We start from the raw sequence: 27315 nt of genomic DNA on the forward strand, positions 1-27315 counted from the left end.
GTTTAGCGGTCAGAGCTTGCTAGAGGGAGAAATGGGAAATGACTGCTTAAGGGGTACAGGGTTTCCTTTGGGGATGATAAAAATGTCCTAAAATTGATTGTGGTGATTGTTGCAAAAATCTGTGAATATACAAGCCAATGAATCATACACTTTATATCAGTGAATTCTATAGTATGAGAATTATATCTCAAAAAGCTGTTTTAAAAATTGTGTAATCATCTCAATAACTCCACTTTACATGTCTACAATGGGGAAAGTTTTAAGAGAGGGACAGACATTATAGGGATGTTGACCTAGTCAATATAGGTATTCACATTTATCTAATTCACTGAACCATAACTCTCCACTTTCTAGTTCACTTTACCTGCTTGCAATGAGGCTGTGGCTTGAAGATTCTCTGCTCAGGACGACTGTCCAGTTTAAAGACCCCCTTGGTAGGCTGATGAACCTTCCAGGGTTTGCCCCAGTGGCTTGTTATACCAGCAGCAGATTGGCTAAAGAAAATTTTGCTTCTGGTTCAGTGGGGTAACCTTCATATGAGAACTACTTTGCTTAACCCACTGATGAGTCAAAATCACTAACACAAGCCAGCTTCACTCATCTCAGCATATCTCAAAGTAGATTCTGATATTCCATATACAAAAAGCTTCTAGGGTCAAATAAGCATGGGAAACACTACAATAAACTGTATCCTCTCCCTCTTAAAGATGCACAATGTGTGTTAGAATACTGAGGGCTCAAAATTCAACTTAGAAGGAAACTTTTAAATCTCAGCATTTCCTATATTTATTTGACCACTATCCAGAGCGCACACACACACACACATACACACACAGAGCCATTTGTTTTGTCTTCTTCATAACATCTATTAACATACTTCAAAACACCACTCATGGACCACACTTTGGGAAATGCTGACTTAGTTCATCAAATTGGCTGAAAGAAGAGAGAACCATGACTTTAAAGCTTTTTAAAGTACTGTCTGAGCACTTTACCTTGCTTTACAGAATTTTAATCTTAAGGAAATGAACATGGACACACCAACACCCAAATCTCTAGGACACTATTTCCTAACCTTTTACACAACTCGGCCCACATAGGAAAGGATTGGAATAGTATGCCAGGATGAACTAACAAGATGGTTTGCAGTCAAGAGACTTCATGATTCCTAGGCCTTGTCACCCCAAAGATTACAGGGATCAATATATTTGCATTTCTGTCATCTATGTCACTAAAAAGTTTTGGGGAAGTTCTGCTCTCAATAACCTATCACAAAACCACACCAATTCAACTATCTTCATGTTGGGGAATTAAGAGACAAACTGTCTACATAATTCTCAACTTATCTGGACATTATAGAATTTGTGTAGACACTACCATAATGTTTTTCACATCACCTTGTGATTGACTATAGTTTTGTTGAGGTGGTACGAAGTACATAGAGCAAAGGGGTGATTTAACACCAAAATACAAAACACAGGAACAGAATTGGATAGTCTGGGGAATGAGAATGGGCATGATTGCTTCTAAGAACCTAGAAGTTTTGAGCACCCAGAATTTCTGTACTAATAGCACAATGAGAACCATTCATAGTGACAGTCTTGTATGGTCTTCCTGAAACATTAAAGAGAGATTAGATTATGTATCATGTTGTTTCTTGTTAAGGGTATTTATTGTCTTCTAATTCCTTGAAAATAATACTCTCTATATGTGGTAGCTCCATTAACCAAATTATTTTGATTAACCAGAGTACTTCTTTCCCCAGACCTGTCAAATATCAAAGAGGGAACTATAACTTTTTTATGAATATAGTAATTTTGGTTTTATAATTCATTTTCTGTATTATCCTTGTTTGGGGAATTTGAAATATATATATATATATAATTTTTATAGCAATAAAATCATTTCATGGATCAGATTTCATAAGGCTTCACAATATGCTTTCACTTGAAAGACATATCCAATTCGACATGAAGTTTCATTATGAAGAAACTGTTACATGTGATGACACTGGTTATTGAAAATTGAAATGAAGTGAGAGGAAGCTAACACCAATGTGTATGAGATTCTTCTTTCTTTGAATGACACAAAGAACTCAATATATCTAATCATCTCTGTTATGCCCACTGGGAACCGAGCTATAGTGATATTGCACAAGGTTGCTTCTTGATTGTTGGAAACCCAAGTATTAAGCCATATGCCACTTCTATCAGTAGTTAAAAAGCTTTGTGTGACTGCTGAATCTTGGGAATTGCTTTACTTTCTCTCTCTCTCTCAGTTAAAGTATATAATAGTAATAATCTGAGCACAAAATTCACAAAGGAAGGGTACCAACCAGTCAGCACAGACTCACATTTTGGCTTTTTACATTAATGTCTAAATTATTACAAACTTAGAAATAGGCATGAAGCATATCATCTCTGAGCAAGTTTTCTTGTACTTTGGTGAGTCGCCTAAGCAGAGAGACTTTTAAGAGGAACACAATAGGGGAATCTTTTCTCTCCTTCTTATTGTTCGTTTTGCCTAAGAAGCGTGAGGATCAGATGCAGTCTGTACTTTGATGAGCTCTGTTTCTCTCTATTGTTCATAAAACTATCCTTTCTAGATCCCCCCCATAACTCTCCCATCTTTGTGAATCAAATCAGCTTTAATGTCACCCCAAGGTCATCAGAGTCCCCTTATGTATGGTTTCTTTATCAGTTTCCTCCTCCCCTTCCTCCTTCCTGGAGGCTCAATGTATTCTGTTTCTAATATTCTCCATTTCCACTTGGTGGAGTTTGGGAGCTGGGGTCCATTTCTGAACTTGGGTCTCCTGGTGAGTAGTGCTGCACTGTGCTGTCAAGATAACTCTGGATTAATTTTATAATTAAAAAAGCCAACAAGCAGGAAATGATTGATGGATGAGTCATGCCTACAAAAGTAGAGCGAGAGCTTTCTTACTCCGTATCACCAACCTCTCTCCCCTCATCCTACCCTCCATAATTCTACCCAGTCAATCAGGATCTTTGAGAGTCTTAGATCATTATGCAAAATAGTTTTATGTTAAGCATTTGAAATAAAAACTACAGTGAGGCCTAGCACTACTAGTAAAACATTTAATGAGCATGCTAAGAGCTACAGTTTGATGATTGACCTGTTAGCCAATAAGTCCCCAAAACAATTCAAAGTAAATTTCCCTAATATGCCTAGTTATTCTATCCTGCCTAAAGGGTTGCTAATGAATGTGCTGCCTGAATGAACAGAAAGATTGGGAGCTCAAACAGTGCTGGCCTGGATAACATTCCACTGGTACCAGAAACCAGTTCGTCCCATGCAAAGCTTCCTCTAGAGTATGTTCCACATCCAGAGGTGATTTTCCAATAAAATCAGCCTGGGTTATTTCAAGCATAGGAGCAATGCCCAAGGGAGGAGATCAGGCAATTCAATTCTAGGAAATTCTGTATGAGGCAAAATTAGCCTTGTAGCAGTGTTATTTCCTGAAACATGGTCTTGTTTTTTGTTTGTTTGTTTGTTTCTCTTGTACACATCAATATTAAATGAGGGATTTTTTTTATCCTCTCACTGAGATGTGACTGAAGGATTTAATTACTTACATATTCATGAAAAGAACATGAAATTAAAGAAAGCTTGTTTAGTTTTACCACTCTACAGAGTTATTTCCTGGACCCTGGTGGCTAGAAACATCTGTGACTCTGTGTGTCAAGTCTTGCTTAAAGGCAGCTCCCTTAGAGCTGTCCATGTTGGAGACATCCAACTTCTGTGACTATTGGCCAATGGGAAAAGCTTCCCAGTGCTTCTTCATACTGTGATAGCAAAGTATGGTAGGAAGAAGAAGGGAGAGATCAGATGCTTCTCAGACTCTGCAACTCCAAGGAAGAGGACAAGTGTGTGTGTTCTGGCATTGCTGGTGTATGTCCAACCCCGCTAGTTTGCGAGCATTAAGATGGTCTTTCAAATATAGGAAAAAGCATATGTAGTCAGCTGTTAATGACCTTTTTTTTCCTTGTCCTATGTGACAAAAATTTAACTTCTGTCATTCTTAAAAATGCCTAATGACATCAAATGCAACTGCCCATGCATAACCTTCACCACCGGGAGGCTGACATCCTTATTTCTGCACCTTTTCTTCAAAATCAATTGTGGAAATACATCCTAAGTAGGAAAGTGGGCATAGACCAGAAGAATCACCTGGGTGAAGGGAGAAATTCTAGCTCTATAAATATAGTAAAACTAACTTTATAAAGCCTCAGAGTAAAACTAATATGGAATATAGACCATTTTAAAAGAAAGTATAGTTCTTTTCTAGGAAAAATTAGTAACTAACATGACAGCTAGTGATTAGTTCAGTAATTGTCCATAAAGCAGCCCCAAATCAGGCTTACTGTTTGACTAAACTCATACTAAACTAGGGTAGTTGCACTTCAAAGTTTTATCCTTAGGTGGCTGTGCTTACTCATTCAAGATATAAAGCTCCTGCTATATGCCAGCTACTGTTTGAGGGGCTAGGGTTACAATAGTGACTAAAACAATGTTTTCACTTATATGGACCTTACATTCTTGTGGGAGGTGCCACTTCCAAACATAGATAAATAGATAGAATATGATGATGACTGCTTAAGAGAAAAAATAAAGTAGGGTAAAGGGGGTGGGACTGCATATATTACAGGGGTTGCTATTTTGTATAGGGTGGTTGTCCAGGGAGTGCTGTTGCTCCCACTCTTGCCCTGGTAAAATTCCTCTTCAGGGCATTCACTATCCACAAGAGAATATCACTCAAATTTTGAACCAATACCCACATAACTTGCCTTGCTTGACCATTTTTTTTCAACATTCATGGCTCTGGGTCACTGTCTTGGACTAGTTTTCAGAAATTAAAACCACATTCAAAAGTCTACCGCCCATCACTAAGGACCAGCAGAGAAAACTCACACATGGTTTGACTGTACTCTCCAAGGGGATCTCCCGACAGGCTTTTCACCACAACAGCATCACTGCAGGAAGGGCACAGCTGCACTGTGTCATTGTGGGGCAGCTCTCATTGGCTGTTGACTTTAAAAACACATAGCATTTTCTAGTTCTGTCATATACGTAAACAGATGCTTCTGTAGTGCTTGGAAATAGTAGGTTCTCCTGTTTTCTGTAAATCTTCTCCTCTACAATCTTGTTTCAATCATGTAACATCCCTTTTTGGAAATAGATGGGGTTTAAATTATACGTGAGTGTACTATATATATATGTAGAGAGTATATATACACATCCACATATATCTTTAAAGAAAGTTTGCTAACATATCTAATTTGCTTATTAAATGATTGCATCATGGTTTGAATCAACTTAAACTTTCACCTAGCCAGTGTTGGAAGTAACACACATCTCCAGCTAGTGGGAAAGAGATGAGTAAGTTGTTTTTCTCTGTGTAGATGCTATTATTAGCAGATCCCAGCAACCCACACTATAGTATTTGATAATGCAAAGATGAATGAGAATGAATGAACTCCTTGGCTGCCCTGGGCTCCCCTTGCCAGGCTTTCATGGAGGAATATAGTCATGTACTCCATGAAGCTGCTCAAAAAATAAGCAAAAGCCACAAAAGTTTTCTGAAATGCTTTCTTCAAATACTTGGAACCCACTTGTGAGAATATGATGCTGAAAGAAGTGGAAGAAAGTCAAAAGATTAGGAGAGAGGTGAGAGCTGAGAAAAAGATTTGAGAGCTGCTTATAGTTATGGCTGCCTCATCACCAGGAACAATTCTGTCTTGGGTTTAAATGACCACGGAGCATGAGGGGTATAGTGATGTAGAGTATATAAACACATGTGCATATAAAAATGGATTATAATGACATGTAATCTACCCCTATGCTATAAATTCTACAAATGGAAACGTTTTCTTGCAGAAGAATGATTTACTTTTTTTTAATGTTGGCTCTCTGGATAACTTCTGTTGGTTTAGGCAAAAGCTTTAAGAAAGCAGAACCCTATTTGTTTCCTATTTCAGTCCCTGGCCAAAATGAGTCATTTCTATAGTTCTCAGTTCTCCCAAACTAGTAGTCAACTAAATAATAACTTATTACCTCAGGCTCTTGACTTTGAACACGTTCTGCGGTCGATGGAGGACTGACTGATTTACTGTTTGGAGCCCTGTGTGTAGTTACCATAGGGGCATGCATCATTTTCTAGTAATAAAAATAGCCCTACTGTGCTTATGTTTTTTCCTGATAAAAATACATTCAGAAAGAAATTTTATATCTGTGAAATGAATTCAGAAACTGAAGCTAAAATAATAGTGTTATGTGTCATGCCTAAAATACTGTATCTTAGTGTAGCCTAGACGTTTGAGTAATATAAAAGGAATTTTATGAAAGAAAAAAATTTTACAAATGTACAAAACAATCAAGGCTCCATGAAGCCACAAGGGAACAGCTGTATGCTTACAGAAACTCTACCTGAGCTGAGATTTACATAAAAGTCCACAGAGAAGGATTAGCCTGATATAATCGGAAAGGATTTGATATATCTATTTCTTTGTAAGCAGTTTAGAAAGGGTACCTTATAATCCTTCCCAAACCCTAACCTTTAACTTCTAGAATAACAGATCCTTCCAGCATTTTCTTAGTTTCATCCACATTGCAATGTTCTCCTCCTAATGTCAAAAGTGGGGCCCAAGTCTTCGGCAGTGAGATGCTTTATGCATCCTGGCACATGCAGCTACTCTTTCCTTTCTTTTATATCCTGCAACTCATAAACTTGGTATTTTCTGCTACTGTGAAAAATGCCCCCTCTCCTAAGCTGCCTCTAAGTACCAGACATTGCTCACAACACCACATCTGCTTTCTTCTTCTAGTGCCTTTTGAAAGTGTTGTTCTGTTCTCTTGAATGGCCTCATCCCACTGTTCACTGGAGGACTCCTGCTGAGTTGGGGAGAGCCCGCTCCAAGCAGTTGCTCACTCCTTCACCTCTGCCCCGCAGGATGCTGCACATGCTTCAGTCATAGAGCTGGTCTATTCTGTAGTGACTTGTGTTTCCCTACCAGTGTGTGAGGACTTTCAAGACAGAGATCTTACCTAACTCATCTCTCTATCACCGGAGCCTGGCACATAGTAGGTAACTCATTAATGTCTGTTAAAAGAGCAAATTTGTGAGGCTTGCTTGACTTTCTAGCAGGTCAGCTATGTGATTCCAAGCTTTCAACAGTTTACTGAAAGATCACTGAGTGGTGATGTTAAAATTCTAGGTATAACTCTTATGTACCCCAAACTGAGAAGACTTGTGTGAGCAGATTAAACAGAGTTGTCCCTTATTGTCTAAGCAGCAAACACTAAGCACAGAGTCAGAAACTAACGTGGATCAGGAGGTATTTTATGAATGCTGTTGCTAAACAAATGTAGTTTAGTTTCCTTTAAAATGGCTTGATTCCAGATTTGCTAGCTTACTTGAAGTCCTTCAGATTCATTAATAAATGGATGTTTTCTGTTTCTGTTTCATCCTTATAGTTATTAGGGTGTTAATTTACCACCTAAAGAGAAAAGGTTTTCATAAAGCTTTTGGAAAGAGGAGTTATGGTAATGAGGCAACTAATGTGCTTGAAGTTTTGAAGAAACTCTTCCTTACAGATATAAAGTGAATGTAATTGAAGTTGGCGTAATTGTAAAAGTGCCTGAAAATTTGATGATTCATTAATTTTTGACATATTTGGTGCTGTGTTCTAAGAAAATAAACTGTTACATAAAGATAGATAATATGACTTTAAAAACCAGCAACAACTTTCTAGGCATTGGAAGTGGACGTGTGTGGCCTGAAAGACGTTGGCTGCAAAGTGGAGAGTTTCTGGAAACTTGGTGTTCCAGGCAGTCTGCTCTCTGGGTCTCAGATGTCTCATCTGAGATTGTTTAGATGGTGCAACTCCAATTACCAATGAAAAAGAGAGTGTCCAGAAATTTGTATAAGTTTCATTAGCTTTGGGGACCATTGCTGGAACCTTTTCCATACAATTGCAGCTATCTGGACAACATAAAGAGCCTAATTTATTTTATGCAGCTGTTTAGAGAGAGTTTTTATTGCTATCTTTCCATTAATTGCCCTTAAAATGGCCAGGGCTGGTTAGATATTGACTAGAGATTTGGAGGAGGAGGTAGGAAGCACATTGGTGTGGGCACCTCACTGTTATGAAATCAGTGAACCAGGTGTCTCACCCTCTGATTTCATGAGGCTCACTGGGGACTGCTGGGCTTCAAGTATCTCATTCAGAGGGACCCACCCCTAAATGCCCCTTACCCTCATTGGGGACTATGCCTTAGGACATTCACAATTTATAAAAATAATTTAGAGTGTGACACAGTAAGAGACACAGGAGACACAAGACCAATTGAACAAAATAAAAAAACCCAAAATAAATTTAAGTATCTACAGCTCTCTTTTTTTTTTTTTTTTGAAACAGAGTCTCACTCTGTTGCCCAGGCTAGAGTGAGTGCCGTGACGTCAGCCTAGCTCACAGCAACCTCAAACTCCTGAGCTCAAGCGATCCTCCTGTCTCAGCCTCCCGAGTAGCTGGGACTACAGGCATGCGCCACCATGCCCGGCTAATTTTTTCTATATATATTTTTAGCTGTCCATATAATTTCTTTCTATTTTTAGTAGAGGTGGGGTCTCGCTCTTGCTCAGGCTGGTCTCGAACTCCTGAGCTCAAACGATCCGCCCACCTCGGCCTCCCAGAGTGCTAGGATTATAGGCGTGAGCCACCGCGCCCGGCCTACAGCTCTCTTAAATGGCCTCACCCCACTGTTCACTGGAGGACTCCTGCTGAGTTAGGGATAGCTCACTCCAAGCAGTTGCTCACCCCTTCGCCTCTGCCCCACAGGATGCTGCACATGCTTCTGTCATAGAGCTGGTCTATTCTTTAATGTAATGACTGGTGTTTCTCTACCAGCATGTGAGGACTTTCAGGGCAGAGAAATCAGTCTATCAAAGGTATACCTTTATCCCTATGTTTATTGCAGCACTAGTCACAACAGCCAAGATACAAAACAAACCGAAGTGTCCATCAGTAGATAAATTGATAAAGAAAATGTGGTATCTATATGCAATAGAATACTATTTGGCCATAAAAAAAGAATGAAACCATGCCATATATAGCAACATGAATGGAACTGGAGGTAATTATGTTAAGTGAAATAAGCCAGACACAGATGGATAAATATTACATGCTCTCACTCATATATGGGAGCTAAAAAAGTTGGTCTCATGGAGGAAGAGAGTGAAATGATAGATACCAGAGACTGAGGTGTCTTGAGGGGAAGGGATGAAGAGAATTTGGTTAATGGATACAAACACACAGAAAGAAGGAATACATTCTACTGTTTGATAGCACAGTGGGGTAACTATAATTAATAACAATATATTATATATTTCAAAATAGCTAGAAGAGAAGATTTGAAATGTTCCCAATACAGAGAAATGATAAATACTTGAGATGATGGCTATATTAAATATCCTGACTTGATCACTCTATGCGTGTATCAAAATATAACAGGTGCCCCATAAATATGTACAAATATTATGCATCAATTAAAAAAGAGACACAGGAGATATTTTATCATTTCACATTTGGGGGATTTCTTTCCTTTTTATGGTTGACTTTTTAAATAATGTGCTTACTTCAAATATTTTTATTAGAAACTACATGAGAGTATTTAGGGCACTAGGTTTTTCAAACTACCAAGGGAGGCAAGTCCTCCATGTGGTCATTTAATTTCATATGGACTCAAACATCCAATTTTGTGTTCCATCAAACATTTGCCCTGCCAGATAAAGATGTCCTCTGGTGAAGCAAATTTGGGAAACCTTAGGTAAGACAAAGATAAACAGAATTCTTTCTATAGGACTTCTTTGAGCCTATATTATGTGAATGTGCACAGTGACACCCTAGGAAAGCTATGTGATAGTGTATGCCAAACCTCTATGGTGCTGTAGCCTTTTTGTTCTCAAGGAGACAATCCCACAAAACTACTGTTTGGCGGAACACACTTCAGAATCAACTGTCTTATTGTTTGGAATGGATGTGGTGACTTGATTGGCACTCTGCACAACTGTGATATGCACACGTCCAAGAACATTACGAGAGATATGAACTCCAACTACAAAATTAATCTTTGGTCATAAGCACCATTTCAAAGGCTCTACCCAATGTCCTTGGAGTCACACTTATCTTCTACCTAACATATCTTTTTAAAACTCTAATGATGTAGCTTGTTGTCCTTCATTTCACAAGTGTGTAAGGTAGAAATGATGGGGAAAGGCATTATGTGTGTGTATGCACATGTGAGTGTGAGGAGAAATACAGATGTGTTATACAAATACATAATCTATGTACATGCATGAGTCTGCATCAAACTAACAGAGCAAATGTTGTTCTAAAATGAACATAACTATAAAACAGGGTTTCCAGCTTCAGCTTTTTTAAAGAGGTGGAACAACCATGTAAATAATCTAGCTAAGGCCTACGGCAAGAAAGTAACATGTCAAACTTTATACTACAAGCTAATATCAGACTCAAGACTAGAACCCAGGCCTATCAATTTTCTGTTTATGTTTAATAATTAGGGGACTAATTGATGATTCACATTCAGTAGCATGTGAAGAGCTCGTCAATGCCATTTGACTTTACCAAGAGAATCTCTTTCACCTGGATGAGCCCTGAGGGCCCTAAGCTACCATTTCTTCTTGGCCTCAGTTTCCAACCTGTCCTTTCACTGCCTGTGTACCATCAGGCAGCCTGGGTCCTTGCTTCACTTTGCCACACCTCAGCACCAGTGACTCAAACCAGCAATCCTGAAAGTCCTGGTGTAAGTGTCTCCTCTTCTCCCCCCGCCATTAGTGTTAACTAGAAGCACTTTCTCTCCTTAGAGCTTCCCTGTACTTTATCTGTTACCCGCTTAACAGACATCTCTCTATCTTGTATTTAATTTTTTACAAACCGATTTTATCTCTCCTATTGGACTCTAAACTGCTTGAGGGTAAGACCTGTGTCAGATTTATTTTTAATTCCCTCAGCATCTATCACAGTTCCCAGAGTATTATGGAACCTAAATAAATATTCATTGGATGAATAATGTACAAACACCATAGCTGGAAAAATCTTTGTGGCTATTTGTCATTTTCAATAATGAAAGCACCATATCTACAAGACGAATCAGTTCCTAAATAAAAATGTAATTTCTTAAGCAGAGTGGATTCTGATCCTGATTTGTGAAAGACAACCACCACGTTATTTAATGTTGTTAAAGTGTAAAAGCAGGGAAGAATTTTATGCTTGATAACAGTGCTCACTCTCGATCTCTCTCTCTCTCTCTCTTTTGGTAACAGATGTCAACCTCGGTTAGATTCAACTCAACTTATTAGTGCATGGCTTTTAGCCAAAAGCAATTCACATTTTTAGAAGTGTACTATCACATATGTCTTAATAACAGAAATGTGTTTTTTAAAAAATGTATGTGATAAGTCACATATGGTAGAAGAAATCTGTACATCTCTCAGGCCTTGCTGTCACAATGAAATCTTGGAGATGATTGCTGCAGAACATTAACATACAAGTGAAAGTCTCTCTGACACATTAAAGAACCACAGTTTGAACATACTAATCAAGCTTCAATACCAGTATGGTCCCAATATAGTGAGAAATATACCAGGCTCCTCTTGTACTGATCAGTGATGTTAAGAACATTCACATTTGAGTTGTACTCTCAGAGGTAATATTTAATGTTTCAAGGGAAAAAGTCATTAGTGTATCCAGGTACGTTATGTGCTTACATTCACTAGGCATATATTTAACTTCTCCTTTATATGGAATGTAATTAGTGTCTACCAATGTCTCCCTATGGTGATGAAAGAGGCTTACGACCATGAAGGTATTAAAAATAAATTGAACAAGTGGTTGGGAAATAGGGAGGGGGAGGTGAAACTTTTAGAGAGGAAAATATACAAACTAAATGGATATTTTGAATCATTTACCATCACCCTAATTGAAAGCTTATTTAGCTTTAGTTAGATGTAGAAGTAATAGGATTGTAGAAAATCTGCATGTCCTTTGCCATATACCCATCTACACACAACTTGGCAGACTAGCAGTCTAGATACGTGTTCACTAGTTTCTGAGGCATCACTGCCCTGTCAGCAGATCTTATATCCATACAATTTTCAAAGGTAGTGAGTGAAAAGCAAGTCTCTTTGCTCAGAATGATAATTTGGTGACACATCAACCCCAGAAAGTCCTAAACACAAAAGAAGGGCTCAATAAATATATCTACTCATTGTTTTAAAGGCCAATAAGAGAAAGGATTGATACTTTAACCTTCAGCATCACAAAAAAGCTTAGTGCCTTTTTCTACCTGACCAGCTAGAGCAGGAGTCAGCAAATTTTCTACAAGGGGCCAGATGGTAAAAATGTTTGGCTTTGTAGGCTACGGCTATTGTGACTATTCAACTCTGTCATTGTAGCACAAAGGAAGCTACAGACAACATGGAAATGAATGAGTGTGGCCATGTTCCAATAAAACTTTATTTATAGATACTGAAATTTGAATTTCATGTAATTTTCACATGTCATGAAATGTTCTTCTTTTGATTTTTTTCCAACCATTTGCCAAACTCTGCACCAAAAGACTATATCAAATCACACATATGATCATCTTCATCAATCTGTTTCCATACTTCAGTTGTAAATGATGCCACTGGACCTCTACTTTCTAGCAAAACTGTATACACTTTCCATTGTATGCTCAAAAATAATCAAATGTTACTTCTTGCTTACAAGTTCAAACCAGGAACTAATCAGAGGCAAAGCAGCTAGCATGAACCAGAGCAACGTGGGGACATTTTTACATGTGGCATGAGTCAAGGATAACAGAGACTGGACGACTTGTTCAGTTATAACACACAGGTCTTTCTGACCTGATGGTGACACTGTACTAGAGAAGAGCCACCAGCCTTATTAAGCCTCCAGGCCAGGTTCCTGGAAGGACTGTTTTCTGGGATGTGTCCAATTTCTTCACTTGTTCATTCATTCCAAACACATGTATCAAATCTTTACTGTATTTGGGATCCTAGTGTATTGTGTATAACTGAAATTCTGTGACAGACAACAGAAATGGCAAGAGGAACATTATATACAAAACTTTGAAAAACCGCAACTCTGTTCTTCCATCAGGCAGTGTAACTGAACCATGCTCTGGAGTTTCTCTCCCTGAGCTGAGGTTTTGAGGAAGCCTCTCTTCGTCATAGAGCTTGTGGCTGAGTTTGGTCATGTGAGCACAAATGCAACAAGACACTCAAACTCACACTGAGAACAGTATCTTTCTTAATTAGAAGACAATTCTAAACACCTACCAGTTAGTTGTCACTTAGGTTTATTACTAAACAGATTTTGAAATATACTTAAAGGTAAAAATCTCTGTAATCCTTTGACTCTTCTAGTTTTCCTGTCTTCTTTTTATAACATTTCTTAAAGCGCTAGACATTAAATAGAGTCTGCACTGTGAATTAATAGGAACTCATAAAAATACAACTGTTATGGGATCAAATTCTCACAAGAAGCAAAGACAAAACTGGTCCCATTTCCAGGCCATCAGAATACTATTTAATGCAGCCCCACATAGTGCCAATGGGCTGTCCTATGCATGCCAAGATGGAGCTCAGTACTTACTTCTTACTGAGAGGGCTGGAACTTGGAGATGTTTGCCTCATCAAGGGCCTAGATTTACATTTCTCCAGCCTTTGCCCCACACCCTGTGACCTGAGGCACACATCTGCATGCAGGCAGACTGGAGGGAGGGGTACAGTCAGACTGTGGGAAAGAAGATCGCTAATGGCTCACCCAGGGACTAAACCCTGGCCCTAGCCTCATTAGCACCATCCTCTGATTCTCAGGGCTCACCAGCCACAGGCTCACAGTGGAGGAGCCTTCAGGGCAAACAGAAAGAAAAGAAATAAGGCTGCAGAGAAGATTTCAACCCCAACCGAATGACCAGACACAAACTCAACTACTACAAATATATCCAGAAGACCATAACATAATACACCTGCAGACTACAGATGCCCATCTAGAGACTACGGAAGCCTAATAGGGAATGTTCTGTGTCCTAAGAAAAATGAAATTTAAAGATAAAATACATAATACCTTTTTGAATAGTGTATTAGGGCTTGGATTTAATGGTATGCTAAACATTATCCTGGTACCCTGGAAAAGTTAATACTTTTACAAAACAAAACAGCCATCTAGTAATTGGCATTAGCTGATCCATTCCCCCAAAAACTATTAAAAATCAACACACTCCCCATTTCTGTATTTGGTACCAACTATAATGGAAGTCAACTGAAATAAATTAACAAATAGTTCCTAGAGATGTGATATTACCAGACCTATAATAAGCCAACAAATAGAGCAGGTCCTCCCTCAGCCACATGGCTGGCAGGACTAGTATGCATCGTAACACTGCAATCAGATGTCACGAATTCAAATGACAAGACAGCCATCCTTCTTAATTTCAAAGTCTCCCTTCTGGAAGAGACAAGATGTCTAAGATGTACTATATTTAAAAGAGTGCTCTGTGGCTTGTTTATGATTTAAGAGTGTCCCATAAGGTGCCTTGGGAATCACTGTTAGGTAAAAAAAAAAAAAAAAAAAACCTGTAGTTAAATATATTTTTATGAGCTTTTCATTAACAGAATATTGAGGCCTTGATGCCAAGGTGCCAAACCTCCCCACGTGGCTGGAAATCACTTGGCACACTTTCAGTCATTTACGTCTCTGTCATAGGTCCAAGGTTTGCAATTAAAAATGTAATCTTTTTAGCATGTGCAAAACCCAAAGGCTTGAAGTACTATGCATTGAATATGATTATAATAGTATTTGGCAGCTATTCATGGATGGCACATATTAATTTATGTAAACTGGGTACAACTTGGGGCATTTCCTCATCAGGAACACAGGCAAAAAATACAAGCTGATCCCTGCTCATTGGAGGGTTTTTTTTGCTTGTTTTGTTTTTGTCTTTAAATTGTCATGAATAGAGATTAACTCAAAATCCAAAGTCTCTTTTATTACCTTATTTTTTCACATGCAAGGAGTCCATTTAAATTAACATCTCCAACTAATAAAAATAATAACTTACTTCACAGGATTATTCCTAGGTTTTGCCTTTTCAACAGCCTGTAAACAGAAGAAGAAAAAAATGCAATTAGACAACATTAGCAGGCATAATCATTGCAACTAGTTACCCAAACAATAAGCAGTATAAAATGCTCTTCAGAAACAGAAGGAGCTAACTGAAGCAGGCTGTTGGAGATAAGAAGACTGCAGACTGAGAAAGCAATTTTCTTCTCCTGGGGAATGTGGGTACCTGTCCAAGTGCAGTGTTCCAACACAGGCGGCCATTGTGAGGGGCACAACTAGGTCCTCCTCTCCCTGCCTTTCACTCTAATCTCACCCCGTGTGGGCCTGACTGGGTCCTAATGACAGGCTGGGGAGGCAGGTGCAGAGGGAATGGTCATGGGCATAGCCTAGATTTTTAGATTTGTGGTAGGGAACTGTTCACCCTAGCATTACTATTGACACCTGGCCATACTTACACCCTGATAGAAAGGCCAAAGTGTCCATTTCCAAAATCATTTTTATTAGCAGACACCACAAAAGTGCAAAGAATGACCAAGTACTGAGATCAATTTCCTCCTGTGGAGCCTTTAAGAAAATACACACCAAATCATCAAAATGAGGAAATCTCTAGGCCTCTCGGCCTGCGTCGCCTTAGACATGGAGCCTGGTTCCAGTTTATTGCTGAACCCATTGATCTGTGTACAGTCCATTTATCATTCATGAAAAGAGCTAGTGATCTTCACAGTATATTAGAAGAAACAACTCAGATCATCTGTCAACAGCCCTCTTATTTCTGTTTCCCTCTCCACAGGGATTTCATCTCCTTCGATTCTTCTGGAATTAAAATGTTGCTAAGCAACACAGCTGGGGGCACTGATGGCAGAATGGCTACAGTCTATCAAACTGTTTAAGCACCTGGAGGGTTTAGTGATGATTTTTTTCCATATTTCTGTAGCATAATTATGTAATCAGAACCAAACTTGTACTCCCCTAGACTTTTCCAGGCTATACAAACTATAGAAATACCATTTAATATGGAGAGCACTGAAGCAGCCGTTTGACAATCTTGGGGTTGTTCAGACCCTTTTAAAAAATATCCATTCAGGGACTTTCACATTTGTGAATCCTAGAGGTGGGTAAGGGCTCAGGAGAAGAAGAGAATACTGCCATAATTAGAATGCAGAGGCAACCACTTTTAACAGAGACAACATATAATCTAACAATGGACTTGATGTTCTGAGTGACCAGTGATATTTGGCATCCTGAACCCCTCTATGTGTATCAACTCAATGTGATTAAAAGCAATTTCTTAAAAAATGAAACACTCCACACATTTAGATGCTAGTTGGAAATCTAAGCCTTCGTTTATTAAGTCTCAGGCTCTGTTGCTAGATAAATAACCATTAATATTTGGGCACTTTCTTTGGCTTGGTAGGCAAAAATCATTTTCTCACCATCTGTGCCTGAGGTTGAATTTTGGCAAGTGCTAGAAAAGGAAAAAAGCTAGGGAACAGGTGAAAATGAGAAAACATGAAATATGTGTCTGGCTGGTCCAACTCACCTCTCACATAGATCTAGGATATGAAAGCCTGGCCCTGTGTTGTCCATGCAGAGAGGATGCTAACACAGCTGTCGGTGCAGATTCTGCCAGGTCAGATGACCAAAGGGAGAGGCAGTGTTGGCAAGGAGTGGGAGCACTAACCACACATCTTTCCTACGGTAGTGGGACCCAATCTGCACACACATACACACATCTGCCCTTTTCTTACTACCCTTTCTCCCCCAAGTCTGGCTGGTTTGGAATAACATAGGGTAGTGGGATGAAGACATATTATGGTGGAAATCACATGAATCCACTTTTTTCAATTCCTTAGAATCCAAATAAGTCTGTTCTAGAAGACTTAGGTTATCGCAAAGTAATGGGCTCTGTATTCAAGTGGTTTCCTTTTAAAGCATGCTGGGTGTGATAGCATGAGCATCTCACTGGCAGAAGACGGGGAAGGAAGAAATCAAAGTGACATTGCTTAACCTAGCTTTGATTCAGAGACATGTTTTTTGAAAATGTCCTCTCTGCTCTGTGCTTCAGAACTGTCAATTAGACTCAGTTATTTTTTCTCTGATCAGGAGGAACATGATCATGTTTGAGGCCAATTTTTTTTGAAACATATGTCTTTTTATAGAGCCATCATAAGAAAGTAACTTCATTTAAATTAATTTTTCTGGGTTGCTTGGCTATTGATTGAAAATGTTTGTGCTGAGAGGTTCTCTTTTCTTTGGAAACGAGCTCACGATCGTTCCAACGTCCCAACAGCTCCAGTCTGATGCACTCATGTCTCAATCTGTTCAGTCTCTTCAATCTCTAAACGAAATGGTGGCAGGGAGCCTCCACCAGATGAGACACAGCTCACAATGTATGTTCTTCACTTCGCTGTAATTTGACTTTGTTTTAGGCATGCTATGAGGAATTATTGCGTTAAGAGACTTTGAAGAAAAGTTTTTAAGTGAATTATTTGTGTGCAAGTGATATGTGCCTTTAAGGTATAAGAATTATTCTACAAAATATACAAGGAGAGAATTTCTCTTTTGAAATGATGGGACATGAGATGACAACCCCAAGATACACGTGCCAGAATGTGAGACATGCTGTGAAAGGAGGAAAATTAAAAGGAAATGACATAGTGCAATTCGCCAAGCATTAAGACAGTTACATACTGGGATTACAGCTAATTTTGAGTTTAAAAACATACATTAAAGTAATTTAAACTGATTGGAAAATGGAGGCTAGAGAGTTAACAGTCATGCTGCTTTAATTTATAATGTCTATATGCTTTTTAAAACCCATATTCTCCTTATTTTGTGCCATGGCTTCCTAACATGATACTTATCTCACCACTGAGGAAGCTCTAGTATATAAAGGATGATAAAAGAAATTAAAATGTTAAGGAATATACCCCATTATGGTGCGATGAAAGGCAATAGGCTTGAATGGAAAGAGTGCTGTGCTAGAAATTTAAAAAACCTGGGTTCTAGTCCCAGCTTTGCCACTTATAGCATTAGCAAGGCACTAACACATCTGAGTCTCAGTTTCCTCATTTTAAAGATGAAGATAATCATTCCTGCCTTTCTACATCAAGGGTAGTCTTAAGTAGCCAACGCTGACAATAGTGCTCTGGAAACTACAGCAGGCTACGCAAATGCAGTGAATCTTGACTGCAACTGCTTTCTACACTGGTGTTAATGTATAGATTTTTGTGGTCAGATAGTTGATGGGCTTACTGAGTAGCAGTCAGGTTTGAGTATCAAGGCTATGTGGTTACTCCAACAAGGGTTATAGTAATCACTATGTTCTTCCTCCATCAGGAATGGGTCTGGGGTGAATAGAATGCTTCTGTCTGGAAAATCTTACTCACAGAAGACTTTGATGTGTTTAGATTTTGCTAGCAGCATGTCTATAGCCCAGCAGGAGAGGGCCCTATACCTTCTTCCATGAATCTTCCTGGGGGCTTGTGGTAGAGAGGTCAGGGCACCTGAGGCGGGGCACAAGTGCATGTGCATATACTCAGACCTCTCTCGCTCTCTCTCTCTCTGCCTCTGCCTCTCTCTGTCTCATGCTTAGCATGATTCCTCCCTATTTTCCAGGTGATCTCACCTTTAGCAGTCCCTCCTTCCACACCTCACCCCATCAGAGGGGCCCTTTACTTTTTCACTAACCTTGACCCTGAGGATGGGGAAGCCCCTAAGATCCTATTCTAGGTAGGCCACCTCCATCATGTGGCATTTTGAGAAATTATATGCCAGGGTGAAGGTACTTCTCTGATCCCAAGGAGTGTTTATGAGCTGATTCCTCTCTCATTACCAGCACTGTACTGTTTGAGGTAGCCTGCTAAGCAGCAAATTGATTTCCTTAAGAGGGATGATGTGGCTAAAGACAGGCTCATAGTTGCTCACTCATTAAACCTAAAAATAAGAAGAACCTTGTATTTCTTTTATGTAGAAGATCCTTGTGCTGCACTGAAGCTAAAGCATCTCAGGGATCATACAGGATTACATGAACAATATAATGTAAGGCTACCAACAACAAAAAATAGGTAGAAAAAAAGAAGGAAGGAAAGAAAGTGGCTGTCTGTGGAGTCCCATCCACCATGGCACACATGACATCATATTTCCTTAGGGAGAAAGTGTGACTTAGAAATCTTGCTTATAATCCATAATTATCAAACTTCTTCAAAATTCTTTGGCAAAGTAATTCTGTCCCAGTAATTACATGCCATTAATTGCTATTCTAGTCCAATAAACATGTATACTACATTTATGGAAAATTTAGATAATCTTTTTGTGCTTTTAAGAAGCATGCCCTGAATAGTTATATCTAGACTTGTGACATTAGCCCCCTCCTGAGATTTACAGAAAACAAGCTCAGTGAAATATGTTTCCTGTATGTTGAAACTGTCAAAGTGAGCACTCGGATGGCCTAGAGATATTGTAGCAGCAGAATCATTTTACAAGGCTCTGTATTCAGGTACTGCTTTTTTCCATAATCAATAATAATGCTGTCAGTCAAGCATAAAATGTGATTTTATTAGTATTGCTCTATATGGTTTTTACATTTCCTACTTATACAATTTTCTCTGACATTCTACTAGAAGATACATCCAAGCTAGGTCTCTGCAATATGTTTCTTGATAAAAAGGGAAAAGTCAACCATTCAGATAAGTTCAAATAACTGGATATTAGCCAATATGGAAACAAGACAGAAGAACAATTAACTGCATTGGTTTTATGTCTCTTTGTTTTGCTTTGCCTTTTTAAAAAAACTTTTCACATGGTTGTTCTGTGAGACCCATCTATACCCTAACCTAGTGGCATGTATTTGTAAATTGCATCGATTGCCTAAGTTCAGAAGAGAAACTCCTCTATTAACAAATGAACTCATCATTAGGGTATTCAGATGGTCTAAAATCAATACCTACAGAATTAGTTAAATCAATTGAAGAGACATATACCGAGAGCACTTGCCCAAATATAAAAATGAATTGCTTAATTACAGCGTTTAAATACATTTAACTGAAATGAGTAAAACAGCAAAAGACAGTGTATCCTACAGGCTGGGGTTTCAGCTGGCAGCAAGCACACACAGCCGGGATGGCAGATTAAGAAGAGAAAATACCACTCAACATCTTGCAACACCTGGATGCCTGCCTGAATGTCTGATTTTACATCCAGGGACTGCAATCTTTAGAAGAACATCATGTGCTATTTTTAACCCTCTGGATAGGTGCATGGAAGAGTACATGGAAACGTCCTGTATTTGAACTTTGAACTTCTAGGAAGCAAAAAACATGTTCCCTATCCTTAGAGCATTGGGCTTCCCACATTTTAATTTGATTCATTCCTTTCTATGCATCAATGGAATAGGCCTGTGCTACACATAACAGGGGCAGGAATAGAATTTTGACGGGCAGAGATTGGGGAAAATTTGTTCCAGGTGGAGAGAACTGTGTCTTGCACCTAATAGTCACTTAATAAACATTGAAGACACAAATTATTCAGGAACAACTGGGCAATCTGAGAGGCCTGAACACTGTGCTCTGGATATGAAAAATTGCTGGAGGATCCTAAACTCTTCATTGAGTGAAAAAGAAGCCTCCAGAGGAAGAGCTGAGCTCCAGGCCTATGCGCATCTGGATTCATCCTGCAACTGAACATGAGGCTCTTGTTCACACCCCAAAGAGGAGGAAGCCTGGAGAGGCATTCACAGGGTGAATTTCCTATCCCACTTTCTGGCAGAAGGCTTGTAACCACCTGTGTATTCCACATTCTTCCTGCAGCTACTGCCTAGCTTTATCCTTATTGTCTCTCACCAGGACTATGGCCACTGCCTTCTCCCTACTCCAGCAGTTTCCCTATTCTTACCCCATTTTATGCTCGGCTACAAGATGAATCTTCATAAGGCTCCACTTTGATCACATTGCTCTCATTCTCAAAATCCTTCATGGCTTCCTATTGCTCATTGGGTAACATCACCCACCCTGCCATTCAAGATCCTGCCATGGCCAGTTGAACAGCTGTTGCATAACAGGTCCTACTTGTTCCTGCACATGCATTTCACTAACATGGCAATCAGTTGGAGTTCTGTGAGTGTCTGGCGCAAAGATGATATGATAACAGCATTCAGAAGTGCATGGATTCCATAAAGCCTTGTTCCCTCGTGCTGGCTATTTTGCTAGATAGAAAACCCTTTAGTAAGATCCATTCATCGACTGGTGATTTCCTTTATAACTAAAATTCTGGTTTATTGTAACTTAATGAAAAATGTACTGCTTTTGGTGAAGAAGCATGTTTCACCCACAAAAGTCATCCACCAACACTAATCATTCTCTAAGTGGAGTAAGTATGGAGACACTACACAAGCATCTCAGTATAGGCTTGAGGTGTTTATTTTCCTTCATCAGAAGGCCCAATGTAAGTGGCACTTGGTGACTCTTCCCCTGGGGTTGGTGGGTTTGAAAATTCAATTTTCTTTCCCCCAACCAATCTGAGCCCTCTTGCCCCTGATGCTAGGGAGGCACACCTCACAAAATGACATGTGTCTTTTCGTGCGACACAATCAATACCTAATAGAAGCTTTCTCCCTACCATGTCAAAGCAGAAAAAGATGGGAAGAATGTTTGTAGTATTAATACATAGTAGGTACTCAATGATGTATGTATTCTAATACCTACATTAGAAGCAAATAATGACGATACATCTTTATCCTTAGCATTCTAGTAATCAGGCTTCCCATCCCTTTACAGCACATCATACTCTGGGTGAGGAGGCTATATCCATTTTTATCCATATACAAAATACTAACTGACTGCTTTGTACCTCAGTTTCCTTACTGGAAATTTAGGAAGCTGGAGTAAAGACTTTCCATGGTCATTTTAAGGTCTGGTATTCTTTGCTATAATACATACAAAGGAGTATTTCATACACATACACACACACACACACACACACACACACACACGATTCAGGGCTAAATATGGAACCTGAGTCTACCTCCATTAGCAAGAAACAAGCTTTAGAAAGTTTATAAATTTTTAGTCTAATGTTCCAAAGAGATATTTGCTATGTGAAATATTGGATATGGTCCCATACATTTTGGAAAGTTCTGCTTCTTTTGTCTGCCCATCCACTTGCATTTTGAATGGTTTATTTTTGGATTGGTTAATCTCAAATTTGGACAATTGTTCAGTGTACTTGCAATGCTTATGCTCTTTTTCTTGATAAATAGAAAAGTAAGTATGTCTGCTTAAGAATGAGATAGATTCTGTTTTCCATGCAGAACAAGGTCCTTAATGTTCACAGCCTGCCTGATGGCTTTTCCAGGAGATTGCAGACATTTGGAGGGGCAGAGTAAAGCATGCTTGAGCCCTAAACCAAAGCCCCAGCAAACTTTTCAAAGCCAGCATATAAATTTCAAAATCTTACATTTTAAGTTTGTCAAAGTGTTTTGTTATGCTTTCACTCAAGATGTTAATATTGCTCTAGGTATATTCTAGAACCCTGATTAAACTCAAGACTTGGAAAATCCCATAAACTTAGGCACACATAGTGCATTTCCTGGGGCTTGCTTACTAACGACTCCAAGATTGAACCTCCAGGCTCCAACCATGGATTGGGACCCAAATTGGGGTGATGAGAGGACCTTCAATAAAGAACATGCTTGGACCAAACAGGGGGTGGGTGTGAGTGGAGAGAGAACCAGCATTGTTTAGCCACCTCCTCCAACCCAGGGGCAGTGACAAGGGCAACACAGTGAGGGTGAGGCCTCCTCCTTCTAGTATTTCAGTTCAAATCTGTATGTAATGGTCCCCAGCTTCCTAGAGGCAGCTGCTACTCCCACTGCCACCCTCTTCACAGAGCCAGATCCGTGCTGTGTGCTCTTTGTGGATGAAAAGGCTGTGGTCATCCTTGTTATACATGAGAGTCATCTATTCTGAATAACAGATCATACCCATTCTTGTTTCCATTTGGATCTTGGGGAAAGCAGCATGCCCTCACCAGTGTCTGATTTAAGGTCATTGTGAGAAAAGTGCTAAACTAAGCAAAAGAGCCATTGGCTGCACAACTGAAATGCTTATAGATGGATAATCCATAAAGTGTAATGGACATTGGCCAGCATTTGGTCATTATTGACCATGTGATAAGCACAACATGTAAAAACATTGTACGTCTACAGCACCTCTGTATGCTCAAGGCATTCTATTATATGGAGATTCCAAGTCAAAATATTTGGTACTAAAGGTAGAAGACCTAATTACAATGAAAAAAATTCAGCACGTAGGTTTCTAAACAGTCACAGACTTGCCTCAAGCATATTAAAAATCACATCATACAAGCCCTAAGCAGTTTCTTATTAATCTAGTCTCTATGCTAATACAGCCAAATGGGAAACACAATCTTGGGAATATGAAGGCTAATGTTATTCTATTAACCTTATATGTTATCCTATTTACTTTCCTGTCTTTAATGAATAAATTAAAATGTCCTCTCATTCTCTAATTGCTGGAGAGTTTGAGTATGGCAATGTATGGATTTTATTCAGCTATATTCTGTAGCTGTAACAACCCAAATTCTATCATTTTGTGGGGGATTTCAATGAAAGGCAATGACAGATAAACTGTTTACATTAAAAGACTCTATCAAAGTTATTTTGCACCCAGTTTCATCCTAATCCATCTACTGTTTCTAGAGCTTTGACAGGCTGACCTCTCTTGCTGTGTGTGCCATATCGATGTCATTACTGAAGAGGCCTTCCCCAGCCTTTCTGCTGATAACAAAGTAAATGGAAATGCAGAGAAATCTTGGGGAGGTAACAACTTGTTCAGCATGATGAGGGAGAACTGTGGCTACAAAATAGGACCGATTACAGCAGGAAAGAATATCTGTTGTCACAACTAATGTATTCACTACAGCACATCAACTTTAAAAGAGCTAGCTGATAGCAGGAGTAAAATTTATTGCATCTTTTTCATTAGCAAACTTAAAACATAAAAATGGGCTCTCAATTTAACTTGGCTACTCTGTTTTGAATGTTCAGTGTGCACAAGTATCAGGGACACATTCCAAATCTGCCAGAATGGTGGAGGTTTCAGCAGCTATGTAATTTAGTTCACTTACAATTATCAAATAGCAACCTAGCCAGTAAGCTGGCCCAGAAACAACAAAAAACAAACAAAAAATTGGATCAAATATAAAACCAAAATCAAGGATCTAGATTAAACAAAGCTTTTTTTTTTTTGAGTGTGTGAGGTAGAGATCTGTAGACATATATATATATATATATATATATATATATATATGAATGATGAAGTAAAGGGGAAGACCCAAAAAGATTTTTTTTCTGTAAGTGGTCATATACTTCAGGTGCAGCTCTGCTTTGAATTAAGTACACATTTCACAGGGAACTATGGTAATCCTTACATAGAAAAAAAAAGATGGGGTTAAATAAAATTGAGTACACTGGAGTTACTTAAAATAATGTACCCAGACACAACACATTAGAATGTCTTTGTGCTCAAGAAAATTTGAATTGTACAGCTCTGCTTATAAAACATGAACATACCACTCCAAGCTTTATCTAGAGTCCTTTAGCTGAACCTGGTAACTAATTGAACATTTCCAGTCATATTTTTTTTTCTGAACTTCTAATTGGGCTAAATGAAGTCATATAAGGTATCAGTCTAATTCACATTAATAAGAAGATGGTATTAATGTTAAAATGCTCTAAATGCAGTTTCTACCAATATCTATTTCTTTATTGGCCTTTATATTTCTAAATTCTATTGCTTCTAATGCCAATCTGGGATGTTTGGGGTATGAGAGAGCCATGTCTAGATCTAACTGGGCTTCATAACCCAGGCATTGCAAATCAGCCTGCCACCTGAGTACAACAGACTACAGGGTTAGAGCTGTGTAAATCAAACATCATGATATCATTCAAGGAAACATTAAGCAGATGTTTACTTGGTTCTATGAATATGTTCTTGAGGGAGCTCTGGAGTTTGACCACCACACATTCTAGAAGCCTTAGGAATAGGTCAAATTGTGGATAGCTTAAAACTTTAAAGACAGCGATTTTAATAAAGCTGTCAATACAATTTCTTTGTTAAAAAAACATTTGAGACTGATTAGGCTGCTTATATTGAAAGAGAAGCACAAGGTCTATATCTTTAGATCTTTTATTGAACTGCAAGCACAGCATCAATAACTGCTTCTCAGCTGTAAATGAAAATTGATTCCAGGTTTAACTCCTTGTTTTCAGGGGTTCCCTTAACCCTGAGAAACATACGAAGAAAAATTTGATCAAAAAACCAAAGGTTTGGTGGTATGAGGTGGAGGCATGCAGGGAACATAACATGTCCCCACTCCCAAGAAACCTGTCCTCCTGGTCAAGCTGCTCCCTAGCGAAATGCCAGTGGGCATCACTTCCTGCCCTGGATGACTGGCTGGAAAATGGCAATTCAATAAGTGTTGCATTAGGAAAGCCAGGGTTGGATTTTATATCTATGATGCCAACAGGGGCAGCTAAGAAGTAAAAATGCAGTCAGCTGGGTAATGAACATCATGCAGCCCCCAAATTCCAACCATGTCATTGATAACCAACTTAAAAATATATATATTGCAACATGCATGCTTATGCAGATAATAAGTAAAAAGCACTATGTCCAATTCCAACACCGTTCTAGATTTTTGCAATGTCCAATGTCAAATTTAGGTGGTTATTTATTTTCCATTCAGAGATGGCTCCTGAGAGAGAACCAGGGTGAGTACAGCATCACATCAGAGGCTTTTAGCCTTTCTCTAGGACAGAGAGAGACTTAGAAAGAGAAGGTAAGAGCTGCAGCAGAAGGGTATGAATCAATTCTCCACGCATGTCAATCCTTTGAAGAGAAACTCTTTCAGAGACATGTCATTTCCTAGAAGACTTGGTTTCCCGGGGAATCATTGTCAATCCAACCTTTCTTCCTGGGACCTTTGGTTTAAAAGTTGTCAGGGTTCAGAGGTACGTTAAGGTTGTTCCTATTTGGTGGATGCCTTTGGGGGCCACTTAGAACATTCAATCCAGTTCCTAGCAAATCCCTATGGACATCTAGGGCAAAATGAAGGGCAATGTCGATTTCCTTATGGATCCAAAAGAGGGGACTACCAGTTAATGTTTAAAAGGGCCACAAGAAAGAATAACCACCTATTTGTGTAGGGCTTATGGTTTTCAAAGCATTTTCTTGTATACTATCATCATTTGATCCTCACAATACTCCTATGAATTAGACAAGACTGGTTTACCTAGTTGGTTGTTGAGAGATGTGAGACTTAGAGATGTTAAGCCAGCGGTCCCCAACCTTTTTGGCACCAGGTACTGGTTTCATGGGAAAAAATTTTTCCACAGGGGGAGGGGATATGGTTTTGGGACAATTTAAGCACATTACATTTATTGTGTAGTCAAGCCTATCTGCTAGTGATAGCCTGTATCTGTAGCCGCTCCCCAGCACTAGCATCACCGCCTCAGCTCTGCCTCAGATCATCAGGCATTAGATTCTCATAAGGAGCCCGCAACCTAGATCCTTCACATGTGCAGTTTATAGTAGGGTTCATGCTCCTATGAGAATATAATGCCACCACTGATCTGACAGGAGGTAGAGCTTATGTGGTGATGTGAGCGATGGGGAGCAGCTATAAGTACAGATGAAGCTTTGCTTGCTCACTCACTGCTCACCTCCTGCTGTGTGGCCCAGTTCCTAATAGGCCATGGGCCCATACGGGTCTGTGGCCCAGGGGCTGGGGACCGCAGTGTTAGGTGACTTGCCCAATGTGATACCGCTAGTATATGAGGGGTGGGCTTGAAGTCCAAGCTTCTCTATTCTAAAAACCTGTGCTCTTAATGACTATATTCCTCTGTGCAAGGCACATACAGCTAGTAACTGCTAGGACAAGGCAGAAACTTTTCATTCAAGTTTGCCACATACAGGCTGGAAAATTCAGCAGCCGTCTTTAACATCCCATTCCTTATAAGAAAATGGAAAGTAAATATAGACTTTTTAAATTGTTATTAGAAGCAGTAATGATGATGATGATTAGCACATAAACTGGTGAGCACTTACTATGTGCTAAGCACAGTGTCAAGTGA

The 27315-nt window shown here is 39.2% G+C and overlaps 1 protein-coding gene across 1 annotated transcript in view; it reads right to left on the bottom strand.

Annotated features, from left to right (window-relative positions):
- Positions 1–27315, bottom strand: part of AFF2 (ALF transcription elongation factor 2) — a 318848-nt gene that overhangs the window by 67746 nt on the left and 223787 nt on the right. The window contains exon 9 of the mRNA XM_069464177.1: positions 15163–15200. Within this exon, the coding sequence (XP_069320278.1) occupies positions 15163–15200 (38 nt within the window). The remainder of the gene's footprint in view (positions 1–15162; positions 15201–27315) is intronic.

Source organism: Eulemur rufifrons, chromosome 30 (genome assembly GCF_041146395.1).
Source record: "Eulemur rufifrons isolate Redbay chromosome 30, OSU_ERuf_1, whole genome shotgun sequence".
Taxonomy (NCBI): Eukaryota; Metazoa; Chordata; class Mammalia; order Primates; family Lemuridae; genus Eulemur; species Eulemur rufifrons.